General features: G+C 29.1%; 1 protein-coding gene across 1 annotated transcript; it reads left to right on the top strand.

Moving 5' to 3' along the window:
* The first annotated feature begins 9,413 nt into the window (after positions 1 to 9,413).
* LOC122583386 lies at positions 9,414 to 15,260 on the top strand. The gene is made up of 4 exons (XM_043755798.1): positions 9,414 to 9,570; positions 11,138 to 11,370; positions 11,858 to 12,527; positions 13,280 to 15,260. The coding sequence occupies exons 2-4, from the start codon at positions 11,140 to 11,142 to the stop codon at positions 14,995 to 14,997; spliced, it is 2,619 nt and encodes an 872-aa protein (XP_043611733.1). The 5' UTR covers positions 9,414 to 9,570; positions 11,138 to 11,139; the 3' UTR covers positions 14,998 to 15,260.
* Positions 15,261 to 15,597: the final 337 nt, after the last annotated feature.

The raw sequence follows: 15,597 nt of genomic DNA, 5'->3' as shown, positions 1-15,597 counted from the left end.
AGATAAATAGCCCATTAGATATTTTCAAAATGTTTTGTTTTATTTATGATGTCTACAAATTTATTCATTTATTAGAAACATAGTAAATTCTTTTTAATATAATATTTTGAAATGTCTTTTTTTGTTTTATTAATAGAATAGGTACTACGGAGTAATATATATAAATTATTGTTTTAATCAATTTAATATCTCCAAGCCGAGTTATAATACATCAATAACAACAATTATATACACTTTTTAAGATTTTATTTTCTTTTAAAATTTTAGTTAAAATGTTCGGGTTGAATCCGGGTTGATTAGCTAGTATATATATAGGGTAAGGTTCAATTGAGAACCATTCACATATGAACATGGATTATATTAAGTATAATTTGATTTGTTCATATGTGAACGAATATGTTCACATATATGTATCACATATGAACATCAGGTTATAATATAGTGATTCTCATGGTTTTTCCAATTTAAATGGTTTTCAATTGAACCTTTACTATATTACTATATATATATATAACTAAGAGAATATATGTTTTTCCTATGTGACAACTTTATTTACAATACAACTATGATTTTGCTTATGTGTCATTTTTTAAAAATATAATCATTATTTAAATGATATATATATATATAGTTCTTATTTAATTGCGAATGGATATAAATTTGCTTGAATATTTTTTATGTCATCTTTGTCATTAAATATGTTTATCTCTTTTCATATTTTTAACAATAAATTATAAATTATAAAAAAATATAACATTTAAAAAATCAAAAATAAAAAAATGACCCACTTTTTATTTCATTTGTTTCGCATATTGATTCTTAGTTTCATAGTGTTTTGTTTTCTATTTTAAATTATTATTTTTTTCAAATATATAATAGGTTTCACCTAAATGTTATTATATTAACATAACATTTAAATTTAATTACCATTGTTCAAATTACTATTGCTTATAGATATTTTTTTTTTGTTGAGAGACTATAAGGTAATCAACTATTTGTAATTATATTGATTATTTTTTTTATCTCATACATATATTATTATTATTATTATTACTATTACTGTTATTATTTGTATTAAGTGAGGAGAATTCAAGGATAATGTGGTTAATTCTTTGAGTTTCAACTAAGTCTTTTTGTTATTTGTTTTCTTCTTTTATTTTTTAGTATTTGTGATACTATTTAACTGAAATACTTAATAAAAATATAATATTTATGGATTATATAATGAATAAAAAGTTTCAAGTTTTAAACTTATTTCCTTATTTATTATTATCTAGAGTAATAATTATATATTAATATCAGTAATTTTAATATGAGTATAGTGATTTTTTTTTTCTTTTTATTCTTCCAACTTTAGAATATTTTATAAATAAATTTGCATTTGACTACATTGTTGTTATAATATTGTAGACTTATGTTACAAATTCGGAAATGAACTATTTAAATTTAACACACTTTTACGATAACAATTATGCAACGTATAAGTTTAATCTAGTAACATGATAAAGACTTGAACAATACTTGCATACATGGTCTCACTAAAACCATAAATTTTTTGGGTTTTTCTTTTAAAGTCGCATTTGCTATATATACATGGAATATGAGATTGCATACAAAGAATGGAATAAAAAGAGTGGTTGACCTCTTATGTTGTATATTACTCTCTTTGTTAACTGAACTTGTCCATTTTTAAATTTTTAAAGTCAAACTTTATGAGTTTTGACTATAAATATTATTTGTTTGTGTTATATAATATTTGATGAAAATTATATAAATTGATTGTGTTTTAAATGTGTATTTTATTGGTATAACTTTCATCAACTATTATATAACACAGATAAACATATTTATAGTCAAAGTTGGTAAAGTTTGACTATAAAACTTTAAAAGTGGACAATTTTAATGAGGCAGGTGAAATATATATATATATATTATTTTTATATATGTAAAAAGTTCAAAGAGAGCTGTTGGAGAGGGTTTTAAACCCATGACCAACTAAGCCAATGGTAATATGGTATGCCTAGGGGCTGTAAACATGAATCGTTTGGCGGGAAGTTCGTTCTTGTTCGTTCATTTAGTTAAATGAACGAACATAAACACAAAATTGTGTTCTTTTAGCTAAATGAACGAACATGAACAAAGCTCTTGTTCGTTCATTTATATGTTTATGAACGATCAATAATATGTTCGTGAACAATCATTCGTTTATGTTTGTATCATGTAGAAATCTTTTTTTAAACGATCAATAACCCTGTTTTATTGGAACTGAGATGATGTAAACCTCTTTTTTGATTAGATAAATTTTAAATATTCATATCATAAGTAGAAATCTTCCGTAAAACTTTTAGCTGAGGGATATTTTGTAATCTTGAATTTGAAGTCTAATATTTATAACTATATGTTTGTTCATCGTTTGTTTGTGTTCGTGAACATTCGTCCATCAACACAAATGAGTGAACATGAGCAAGTCATTATGTTCGTTATCCGTTCGTGAACAATACATTATGTTCGTTTATCCGTTCGTTAAGTTAAACGAATGAACATGAACAAAGTCTTGTTCGTATTCGTTCGGTTCGTTTACAACCCTGGGTATGTCCCTTCCACTACATTCATTTTGAAAGGATCATCAATATTTAACTATACATCACAAAATATACTATAAGATATTAAGATGTTATACTATACAATCATATCATATATCTTTTTTTGGTCACTTTTATTTTTCCTTTTACATTTTCCATGGGTTGTAAATTTGGTTCTTTTTTTTTTTAATTTTATTAACGGCTGTAAATTTGGTTCTTGATGCACAAAATAAATAGTATATATTTGATATTATAACTTTTAAACAAATATATGTACAATGAAATGACAATAATATTATTTCGAAAAATTCCCCCTTGAATTTTCTTAACTTCCCTTTTCAATAAATAAAGTGATTCAAATACCCCTGACTCCGAATAATCATATTTATAATCGTGTGATTGTGATATTGCTTGTGAAAAAGAAAAAAATTCCCCCAACAATGGCACGAAACCAAGTTAAAATTATATTTTAAATATGTGGGACTTTTTGATGCATTACTGTGCTCTATAGTTTTGGAGCAAATTTGTTTTAATATCAAAATTAATTGTTGGTTTCTCATATGTTTTTAATTTGTTGTTGTAATTGTTACTTGTTGTTTCGCTTAATTTTTTAAAACATATATTTTTTACCTTTTTCAACAATATCTTGTTATTTATCTTGTTAGAAAAAAAAAATTGCCCGCAACAATGACGCGAGATGAACTTTCCTAGTTAAAATTATATTTTTAAATATGTGGGACTCTTTGATGAATTAATGTGCTGTATAGTTGCTTCTCATATGTTTTTAATTTGTTGTTGTAAGTTTTACTTGTTGTTACACTTAATTTTTTACATATATCTTTGTTACTTTTTTTAACAATATCTTGTTATTTTAAAAATCATGTGTTACATAAACTCATCTTTATCTTCTTGAAATATAATAAATAAATAAAGATAAAGAAGAATTGTGTTAAAAAAATAAATAAAAGTGATTTTAGAAAAATCTTGAGTGGAGAGTTTACACTCTATATTGTCTTAATCCACGATAGAGACACTCTCACTCAATATTTAATAAAAAAAAACTCTAATTATCCATCCAAAGACAAAACAACGTATTGGGGAAAAATTATGCACTCTAAAATAACATACTAGGCACCGTACCTAAAGCACGACAACATACTTTTTGGCTTAAAATATTTAATTAAAATTTATGTATTCAATCCGGGTTGATTAACTAATTTTAAAAATAAAATAATTTCCATAGTATGTATACTAAGTATTTATTATAACAAACATCGACATCTAAATATATAGAATATACCATATCAATAGATTATGGATACTAATATTTTCCCATATCGTATCTATTGTGTGGGTTCATTGAACTCAAATAATTAGTAAGTATTATCAACCACTAACTAGATTATTGTCCCGCGTAATACGCGAGAAAAAAAAAATATTTAATGTAAAGTTAGCGTTTTATAATATCATAATTTGACAAATATAAATAAATGATGGTGAAAAATTATGATCGTGAATACAAATTGTCTCATGACGTTTTTAAAACTTAGACCAGATTATAACGTTATTCAGTCTATTCTTAAGAACTATGAGTTGAAGAAGGTTTTAGAGTTATATTAAATAAAAAATTTAGAATTTTAAAATATTCTATTATTTTATTTTATTAATAAATTATTTTATAATGTCCTGATTACCTCAGTGGTTGGACACCCGGACTTTTGTCCAAGGGGTCACACGTTCGATACTCTCGGCCTGCGATTGCCCGCCTGGATTTGGTCCTGGCTTTCGTGGAGCTTTTACCGGGTGGGGCGGATGGGGGGAGGGGATCAGGTAGGTCCACGGTATCCAATCTGGATATCCATGATCCGACCCTTGTTGTTCTAAGATAATAATAATAATAATAATAATAATAATAATAATAATAATAATAATAATAAAATTTATTTTATAGATGAAAACCTTAATATTTATTTGATGTTGCTTCACATATGAAAACAAAATTAATAATTTAGAATTTCAAATTGAAAACAACTTAAATGTTATATTTGTAAAAAAATACATCATGAATTTGTTTAGTTTAATAAAGTATAAAGACTAATGTTGTAATTTTTCAATAAATAAATATAGAAATAAGATTATCATTTTAATCTAAGGGTTATGACTAAAAAGTTATATTTTATTTAATGGTTATGGTTTTTATAAAATAGTTTAAGTTACACATGTTAAATTAAACAATATAAACAAATATTGTATAAGAAAAAAATTATAACAGATAAAATACAATATTCTTTTAACTTGATTTTACCTATATTTTTTACATTTAAGTTTACATTTTTTAAAAATCATCTTATTTAGAAAATGTTATAAACAATCTCTGTTTTTGACACAAACATAAATTTAGTATATACTTGAAGACAATTTAACCTCAATGTCCAATTACATTTTTTGATCTTTATTAAACATGTGACTATGTTATGTCTGGTTAAAAATAAATACAATTGAAGAACTTCCATTATTAATTATAGTAAAAGCGTGTTAAGAAATTAATTATAAAAAAAGTTAATATTGTGTTTACTTAATAATAAATTTGGTGATGATATAATTATTTTGATTTAAGGGTTGTAACTAAAAGTTTGAATTCATCTAATAGTCCTAGCAACTCTATAAAAATTTAGGACGCTGTCATATATATTTTAGATTATATATAAATATATTAAGTGAAATGATATATCAATCTAAAAGATATTTTTAATTATATAATTCTTAAAAAGACATTATCTTCGTATTTTATAAAAAAAATCAAATATCAAATTACTAATTTAAACTACAATATATATCTATTCAATAAATCAACATAGTATTACAATAACCACACTACAACAAAGTCATTTTGTATCATCTCATCTATTTTAAAATAAATATTTATAATAAAAATCATATGCGATTGTAGAAATATATAATCATAATATATATTAATTAGTTGATAATTTTATCATTAAATGTTAATGAGGCCTTTATAATATATTTGTTTGGAAAAGGTATTAGGTTCATTATAGCTTAACAAAATGGGCATGCGGTAATATGGTTAATATAATTAAATGAGCACTAAGACGTTGTCAGGGTTCAAACCCGGCAAGGGTGTAACAAAACTGAGAATGTTAATCATTTATCCGTTCGACTTTAAAAGAAAATTTAAATAAATTAAAATGAAGATGTAACGATAATTTTGAGATGGATAAAGTTATGTAATTTTCTAATATAAGAACAATATTATGTGTTTATTGTAAGAACAATATTATGCTTTAATTAGTGTTGCTTGTTAGTTTAAATATTGTGTATTTTCATTATAAAGGCTTAAAGTTAGTCCATGTATTTTTTTTTTTTAAATCCTTATTAAGTGTTTGTTTTATAATCATATAATTTATATTATTCAATTGAGTCTGGATACCCTTGAATTTTAAAATCTCATGATAATTATGTATAAACTTATGTGAATTCAATAAAATTCAGATGCTAATTTTAAGTTCATAAAAGAAATACAATGATACCAAATATAAGCTTTTAAATCACAATTAGCAAAAGATTAAAATGCTCAATAGTCCGCTAAACATCACGGTAACTAATTAGGGGTAAATCTTTGCCTTTCTAGGTTTTGGACCAAGGTCTCCGTAGGCCAAATCTCCACTGAGGAACTTAGGATACCGTTGGGGTATTGACACAATGATATTTTTTGTTTACTTTTTTGCAAAGGAAGTATCATTTTTTCACTAACATTACATTTTAAAATATATAAATAATGTAGGTAATTAGTCTTTACTCTCACAACTTTATAAGTGATTTAATGCTACCAAAGCTAGATGTCCATTGTTTGTGGTTTTAAATGTGGAAGTCACAGACTCACAGTGGCCTCTAGGAACAACATAAAGTTGTTTAAGTGATGTAATTCTAGACATATCCTAGCTGAAAGTTCACAACTCGTTACACTAATGATTTTATTGTTAGATAGTTTAATATAATTAACGTGATTTAAGGGTTATAAATTATTTGATTGAAGAGAATAGTCTTTAACTTTTTAAAGATAATTTTAAAACCCTCTTTTATAGTTATACTTGTTTTTTTTTTCAAACATTTAGTCTGTATATGATATCGGAATACCCTTATCATATATTTATTAGATTGTTAGATTCTTAAATATTATATAATTGATTGAATAGGTTTTTAAGATTTACTAAATATTATATGTTTCTATTCTTATTCTTATAATTATTAATAGAAGTTTAACTTGTCATAAAATCTTATTGAGAAAAATGATAGAAAACTTAGATGTGAACTTGTAATTGTATTAAAGCCATACCTTGTAAATATCCATAATCTGATATGTACATATGAAAGTTTTCTGTTTTAAAATACCATATTTTTTTAATAAACTATTTCCAAATTTATATATATCTAAAATATATATTTTATTATTAAATATATATTGTTATATTTTGACTACTTTTATAAAATAGAAGGACTAATGTTGTGTAAACTTAATAATAAATTTGGTAATGATCTAATTATTTTGATTTAAGAGTTGTAACTAAAAGTTTGAATTCATCTAACGTCTCTTGTTTCTCCATAAAAGAATTTAGGACTTTGTTATATATATATTGGTAGATAATCATATCATTGACTAAGATAAGTTAAATAACAAAATTAAAACTAATAATAAAACCAACCTACCATTGATGTGTTAGCATAGTGGTCAGGAGTTTTTTATAATATTGATTTTCTTATGGGGGTCTCATGTTTTAATCATGTCACATGTAAATTTGGTGGCTGATGAGGGCCTTAGCAATGTCATGCTCATCTAACACATAGACCATTGTGTTAGAAATCAAAACGGCATAGACGTATCCACATAAGGGGTGCTTGACATTTATCCGTGCTGCCTTTAAAAAAAAAATAATAAAGCCAACCCATTAAACAAAAGATGTTTTTTAGTATCAAATTTATACTATTTTTAAACTCTTTCAATTAATCATAAACTATCTTATATCAAGAATTAAATTTTGAAATAGGTAAATTGCGCAGAAAGGTATCCAAGTTTGTTAATTTTTAAACTTAAGATATTCAACTTTTTTTGATAAATAAAAGGTCTCTAACTTTTCAAAAAATGAAATTAAAACCTTTTTTTTTTGACATTTTTTAATTGCGATTTTTGTTAATTTTTAGTATATGGCGGAACCGTTAGGGTGTTCAAAACTATGAACTATCTATATTCGAACCCGTAATTTGATCCAATTTTATCCAAAATCTCGGATATCCAAACCTCGAATATTTGACTTTTGGAGTAAAATATTTTGATTTTTAGTACCGAAATTTCAAAAAATTCGAATTTATTAATTTAAGTTTTGGATACCCTATTTTATTTTTCGTTGACGATTTATTTATTCATGTTGTGTTGGTGGATGAAAAAAAACGGTAACTCCCGAGGATTTTTAAAGTCAGATGTCTAAATTCCGAATTATGAATTTCATTATCCGAATCTGAATCCAAAATGTTAAATATCTGAAGTTCAGATATCTAAGACTTCAGATATTTGAGTTTAAGAATAAGGATAGAGATAGTTCTGAACATCTTAGTGGTCCCTCCATGTACGAAAAGTTAACAAAAACCACGGTTAAGAAATGTCAAGAAAAAGTTTTATTTTTATATTTTGAAAAATTGAATGCCTTTTATTGGTAAAAAAAAAAAGTTGAATACCTTAAATTTAAAAGTTAACAATTTTGGATACCTTTATTAATAAAAAATAAAATAAAAATTGAATACCTTAAATTTAAAAGCTAACAAACTTGGATACCTTATTGTACAATTTAACCTTTTGAAATTCATATAAATAGGCAAATATATCTATCAACTAAACTAATTCCATACAAACATTAAATAAAAGATGTACTGTAGTTAGTTTTTAAAGTAGCCCGAAGGTGATTTAGTATTAAGACGTGAATAAGTGATGTTAAAATTTTTTAGGTGTAGATTTTTTATAAATAGTAAAAGAACAAACTAGATTACAAATATTTCGATTCGTTCGTATACAATCGAGTAAAATTTGTATCTTATTCTTGAAAGTCAATTATTATAACTCACATAATGTTAAACGTTACAACATATATAAAAAGTAGAGTTTGTAGGAAAATACAATACTCATAAAATATAATGATATGAAATGATATTATATATGGTAATTAATACATGTTGGACAGTTATAGTAATAAATAAATATTCATTTATTAATTAGTAATATCTGTACCGAAAGCAAGGTAGAGAGAATCTAGAAATGCTCACATTTCTTATTCATTTCCTGAAATAATAAAAATACTCATGTATGTATACTTACATACGGAGTATATCATTTTTGTAGTATATCTATCTGTATGTGTAAAAAAGAAATAAAATAGAAAAATATATCTATCTATATCTATAATAATAATAATAATAATATAATAATAATAAAGAAAGCAGAGAATAAAAAGGAGACCGGATGTTGACAAATTTCATGTCACTGTTGTTGTTGTTTAGAAGAAGGTCGTTTGTTTGTGTGAAGAAAGATTGATTTCTTATCTGGGATCTCTCTCTTTCTTTCTCATTATTCTCTCTCTCTACAAAACACACACACACACACACACTCTACTTTCTCTCTCTAGAAATAATAAAAATACCCATTTACTTTCTCTCACTAAAAATTCTTCTTTTTATTTTTTTACAGTGGCCCAGCAGATCAAAAAATCTTTATTTTTTAATTAATAATAAATATAAATATAATTTTATTTATATATAATTTTTTTTGTATATGATCTAACCTCTTTCAATGCTGGTTTTTGTATTGTTTTTCCAACAATTTTTTAGTTAATTAATAATTAATTGTTATTTTTTTATTCACTTGTTAAATGAATAAGTGAATCTTTGAATTATTGAAGAGCTGAAATAAGGATGTGGGTCTAAGGTAAATTCTGTTAATTTACTGTTAATTATAGTTTTTAGATTTTTTTGAGGTTGATTTTTATTTAATATATTTTTGGGTTTTTTTCTTTTACTTAATTGAGAATAAGTATTTGTTATGAATGATTAAATTATTATTGGGGATCTGTTATTTTTGTCTATTTTTAGATTCCTTATTAATTTTAAGTAGTAAAAGGGAATTATTTTTTCCACAAATTTCCTTGTATATGAAAAGGGTTCTTAAGATTTTAATTTGTGCCTACAGTGATAGATTGCTTGAATTTTGATAGATATATATGCTTATATATATATATACATATATATAATTGATTGATATGTCTATATGATATAGCTGGTTTAACCTGACAAAATGGTTTGAGGTTATATTGAATAACTGTATCATGTGATTGATTGCTGCATTTAATTTTATTTAACTGAAATGGACTTAAAGCTAAATTTGGGGCTTGATTAGTTCAGGATAATTAAATGTTAAATTTGAAACAAGACTCTGTTTTTGTTTGTGACGAGAAAGATTATGAAGTCGATTCTCTTTTTTGGGTATTAGACAGCTATTATCAAGGGTTTTAGTACATATGTATAATCATGATATGGGCATATGGCTAATGTAATAAGCATTAGTTTTTCAGACTTGTTACATGCTGTGTTTCACTTAAATTAGTAAACCATATTTTTTCTTTATCGGGAACTTGTAAATAGTTTGACATTTGCATCATATACATTTGCTAACATGTCGTCATGTCCACCATGAACAAAACAACTATAATATATAACCTGTTACGATATATCTTGTGGCGTTTTTTAGTCTAAATTTACAAGAATATAATGCTCACTGAATTTTCATTTCGTATGGCACTTATTAGAGGTTACTTAAATGGATATCAAATGCACATGTGATTTCAGAGTATACTAGAGTAGATTCATTGACAAAATTTCTTGTTTCTAATTTATGATTATGAAATCTTTTCTATCTCTAGTCAATGAATTCTGTCGGTTTGTTCTGGGAATTAATTTCACACCTCATTTTCATAGGCCGTGGTTAGATACCTGTTTTGACTATAAGCATAAGATTGCATTGTATCTTGCTGCTTCAAGTCATTTGTGGGAATGTATTACTTTTTGGTTTTCCATTGTCTTTGAATTTGTTTAATCACTTTCGAATTTCTTACAAGATTTGGGAAATCTTGTTGTTTTCCCGAAGTTGTGGTTATCTTGCTACCATCTTAACCCGAGCTACAAAGATTTGGCTGAAAAGCTATCATGGCATTTTTCACGATAAGATTGAGAATCAAGGATCATGTGGAACGCCCAGATTCCCCTTTTTTAATATGTATATCTTAATTCGTAAGTGGAGATATACTACATAGATTAGTTTCCATGTTTTAAGGTCCAAATGTTATTAATTCCCTGTCATTATGCAAAATGTTGTAATATCAACTCTGGATCATTAAGACTTCAAATGTGCGTTTTTGATAGTTGCTTGTGAACTTTGCAGCACCGATACTTAAAAATTTGTATTTGCAATAGTTAACTTTTATAAATTTGATCAATAGGAATGGGAACTGAAGTACACTGTAAAAGCTCTTTTGAAAGGTACTCCATGAGGGACGCAAATGAGGATTCTAATAGTAGCAGCTGGCCTGTCTTTTACGGAGACAAACCTTCCGCTAACAGCCATTATTACAACGGGTTCATACCAAGGACCATTTCAGATACTTACCCGGGGTGCAATAAAGATGCATTAAAGGCAAGAATGCTTGAACATGAAGCCATCTTTAAGAATCAGGTACAAAAAGCTGACACATTGACCTTCGGATGCGTTTTAAAGCTATTTTGCAACTTCTAGTCGCAATAATCATATTCTAGTGTTCAGATGAATAAGGGTAGCTTCTGATCAATTGTCACTTAGGGGTCAAATGTTAAGTTTTGGATAATCCTTTTCATATGAGCTGAAATTATCAATATTTGGCCAACACTTGAACAACTTAACATGTTAAATATTACAATTTTAAACATCAAAAGGACATCCAAACACACCACCCGTTTTATGACACTTGATTATATGATTATGATTGTTCAATAATCTTTTGGTGACTTTCAAAGCGCACATTGAAAGCACCCTAAATACATTAAGCTTACTAGACTGTAAAAATTTCAGAGATAAGAAGTTATAAATGTTGAAGCTAAATTTACAAAGTACCAGTTTATATCTCGAATCAGGTATTTTCTGTATGGTAGTTCTAATTTATTTAAGCTTATTTTTGGAAAATCAGGTTTATGAACTTCATCGTCTTTATAGAAGACAAAGAGACATGATGGAAGAAATCAAAAGGAAGGAGTATCATAAGCATAGGATTTCTATCGACACATCATCATCTTCAAGTCTATTACCATCACAAAAACCGTATGAAGATGGTCACAAATGGCAAATACCGAGCTTCCCATTGACCAACTCCTGTGCTGCTAGACCATCAATTTTCGGAGCAGATATTAGTAATTCTCCTTTAAGTTGTTCTAAAGGGAATAATAATAGTTTCAAAGATTGTGAAATCTTGGAGCCCAGACCTTCAAAAGTAAGAAAAAAGTTATTTGATCTTGAACTCCCACCTGATGACATTGACCAAGAAGAACCGGAGGATATTCAATATAAGCAGGCATCCGAAGAATCGAGTTATAAAGACGCTTCACTCGGTCCATGTTTTAGAGGGTCCAATGGATTGGCAGATCTTAATGAACCCATCAATGTTGAAGAAACGGTGGTGGCTCACAGGTCTGTTGATGGTATGGGTCCTTCGGCTAACCCGAAAGGATCACAGTTTCTTGGCCCAACCAATGAGCCCTTTGAAAAGTCTCATAGTGGACGACCTGGTGGCACATTTAACCCTCTATTGCTAGAGGGAAAAGGCAATGGAAGAGATTGGTTATCCAATATGCGTGAAGCAGGTAATGGTTTTGTTGTCTCCTTTTAAGTTCTTTGTTTGCCTCATTTTTATTTATTAACTATGATTAGAGCTGGCATATAAAGTGCCGAAGTTGGATAATTTTGTAGCTTTTTAACTCAAATAGGGAGTAGTTCCTGGAGTAGAGATACAAACTTGCTGTTTAAGTTAGGTTTCTAGGCACCTCAACAACTTTTCTTATCTGGTGATGTATCAACTTAAATTGTGTATTCGTGCATTGTCGTTATCACAGTTTTGTGACCTAATTGATTTTGGTCCACAATATGTCCTGTATTTATTTAAGTGTAGATTAGATATTTGAGTGGTGGTGGGTCTGCTTATGTTTTCGAACTATATAAATCGTTAAACTATTAAGTGAATCTTATAATTAAACTTGAATTACACATATTAGGAGTTGGACGACATTCAAGTTTCAACCAATTTGACCTATTTCCTTTTCCACTCTGTTTATTTATCTTTTTATTTTATCTATATGACCCATTACAGATAATATTTAAGCCCAAACAGCCCATTTTAGTTAAATATGTTGAAATTGCAGTCTCTAATGTTAGTAATAGTTATAAACTTGAACTTTATTTTACTACGTGCATAGTTAGCCATCACTACTCTTAATGTGGCAGAGGTTTTATGTTTTGATTTTGTTTTTATTGTAGTTAAATAAATTTGCAGTCTTTTCTAATGCTTATATATTCGTGGTAGATTTAACGGTATACTTGGTACTCTCTCTTTTACCAGGGAATAATAGAAGCAGTATGAACATTACACCTGGAACTTATCCCGAGATTTCTACCAGAATTCAGGATCATTCCCGATTTAACCAAACCCCTTTGCCCTTTCCCACTTCACGTACATCGAATCCATACCCATACACGAATTCCCCAGATTTTGGAAACACACGGGGAAAACCGAATGGTACATTTACTCATAAGTTGACCTCCTTTCAGAAACAACCGTCTTTTCTATCATCTCAACAGAACCATGTGGTTTTTGGAGACAAGTTGCGTACAAATGGATGCTTTACACCAAATGGATTATTTCATGGGTCATCATCCGGGTCAAAAGATCCATGTAGTCGCTTGCCTTCTGGTGGGTTTGATAATCGGAATTTTAATAATCTTTCCGATAGGTCTCAAAATTTCTTCAAGGGTTCCAACTTTATAGATTTGACTGATACTACCAAAGGCACTGATCTAAATAGTGACGTCAATGGTGCAAGAAAATGTGATCAACCAGCGTTACCATGGCTTCAAGCTAAACCAGCTATCTGTAAAAATGATTCCCGTTTTGATGATCACGGGGAAAAAGGTGCTACTTTGGGTAATAATGATTCCCGCTATGACGATCGTGGGGAAAAAGGTGCTACATTGGGTAATAATGGAAAGATTCTTGGGTTTCCAGTTTTTGGGAATTCTTGTGTTACTAAAAACGATTCTTCATCACTTCTCTCTACTTCAGCATCTCTTGGTTGCCATGGAAATGGACAAATAAAAACAGAAATGGAACACAAAGGATTTGACATCAATGTCGCTTACGTGGAGACTTGTAATACACAGAAAGAAACAGATACAGAAATCGAGGTGGTCAAGAATCATTTTGACCTGAATTCATGTTTGACTGAAGAGGAAGATGTTCTAGTACCCGAATCTGTTAAAAGCTCGAGCGATAATGTAAAGAAGATAACACTGGATATTGATTTAGAAGCTCCTGCTGTCCCAGAGGTTGAAGAAGAGGAAGCCATTGATGTGGTCAAGAAAATTGATGATTGTAATGATGAATCACTTGCCAAGGTGGCAGCTGAAGCAATAGTTGCGATTACTGGGATGTCCAGTCAGCAAGATCAAGCTGGCTCCTCCTCTGAGGTGGCGGTTTGCTCAGATGATAATGACCGTCTCCTGTTACTAGTTGATGTAATCGAAAATGCGGGGGCTGTTTCAAAGGAGTTAGATGAATATGAGGAGATGACTTTGAAACTAGAGCCGACTAAAGAAGAAGATTACATGCCAAAGCCTTTGGCTCCTGATTTTCGGGAGCCCGAAGAAGCGGGCCCGATGGCTGGACCTACCCGACCAAGAAGAGGTCAAGCTAGACGTGGTAGGCCCAGGAGGGACTTCCAAAGGGACATCTTTCCGGGGCTGGTTTCTCTTTCGAGGCATGAGGTAACCGAAGATCTTCAAATATTCGGTGGATTAATGAAAGCCACAGGGCATTCATGGAATGTAGGACTGACGAGGAGGAACGGAACCAGGGGAAGGCGGAAGTCACTGGCGGTGGCAGTCCAACCACCTCTTGCCGCCACTCCGTCAGCACCACCGTCGCCGCCGCCGCTGCCACCTCCATTGTCGGAGGTAGTGGGGTTAGAGGAAAGAAGCCTAACAGGGTGGGGAAAGACAACTAGACGTCCCCGGAGACAACGGTGTGCTGCAGGTAGTTCTGTGGCAGTCCCGTTAACGTAATTTTTGTGCATTTATTATATACCTACATGAACTCTGAATTATACAGAGGGAGGTAAAGCAAATTTTAGAAAAGCTCATTTATGGCTTTGTTGAGAGTGAAATTGTTGTGGGGATTGCCATGTACATGTCTGTCTATCATATATCCCAAAAAATGGGTTCGCTTAAACCCGCCCAACCCATGTTTATCTGTGTTCGGTTTTTCTAACATGGTATTATTCAGAAATATTTCATGGTGACAAATACAGTATTTAATCATTTGTAAATCCTTGTTGAGTCATTGGCTGACATAATAGATCGCTGGTTGTTTTGCGGGGTAACCTTAACCTCTGGCGAGTGAGTGGGTTTGGTATGGTTCGAACTTACTTATCTGAGACTCTGGCCAGTTTAGGGACCTATTATTTTCACATACAAATGTTAATTATAGTGCCAAGAAAAAAAAATCCTTCCACTATGCGCTTTGGCAGTCATTTTTGTAGTCATTAAAAGTGAAATGTATATAGGTTTAATATTAATATATATGTCATTCATTTGTGTGGTATAGGTTTCCTTAAGACTTAAAGTAACACCACCAGACAAAAGTCAACCCCACTAGGGCATTAG

Source organism: Erigeron canadensis, chromosome 1 (genome assembly GCF_010389155.1).
Source record: "Erigeron canadensis isolate Cc75 chromosome 1, C_canadensis_v1, whole genome shotgun sequence".
Lineage (NCBI taxonomy): Eukaryota > Viridiplantae > Streptophyta > Magnoliopsida > Asterales > Asteraceae > Erigeron > Erigeron canadensis.
This window is presented reverse-complemented; position numbering and strand designations above follow the sequence as displayed.

Bases quoted from the DNA above. Each gene is read 5' to 3' on its own strand.
- LOC122583386 (XM_043755798.1), top strand. From the start codon at position 11,140: ATGGGAACTGAAGTACACTGTAAAAGCTCTTTTGAAAGGTACTCCATG. The intron at 11,371-11,857 runs GTACAAAAAGCT...TTGGAAAATCAG, and splicing joins AAGCCATCTTTAAGAATCAG to GTTTATGAACTTCATCGTCT. The intron at 12,528-13,279 runs GTAATGGTTTTG...CTCTTTTACCAG, and splicing joins ATCCAATATGCGTGAAGCAG to GGAATAATAGAAGCAGTATG.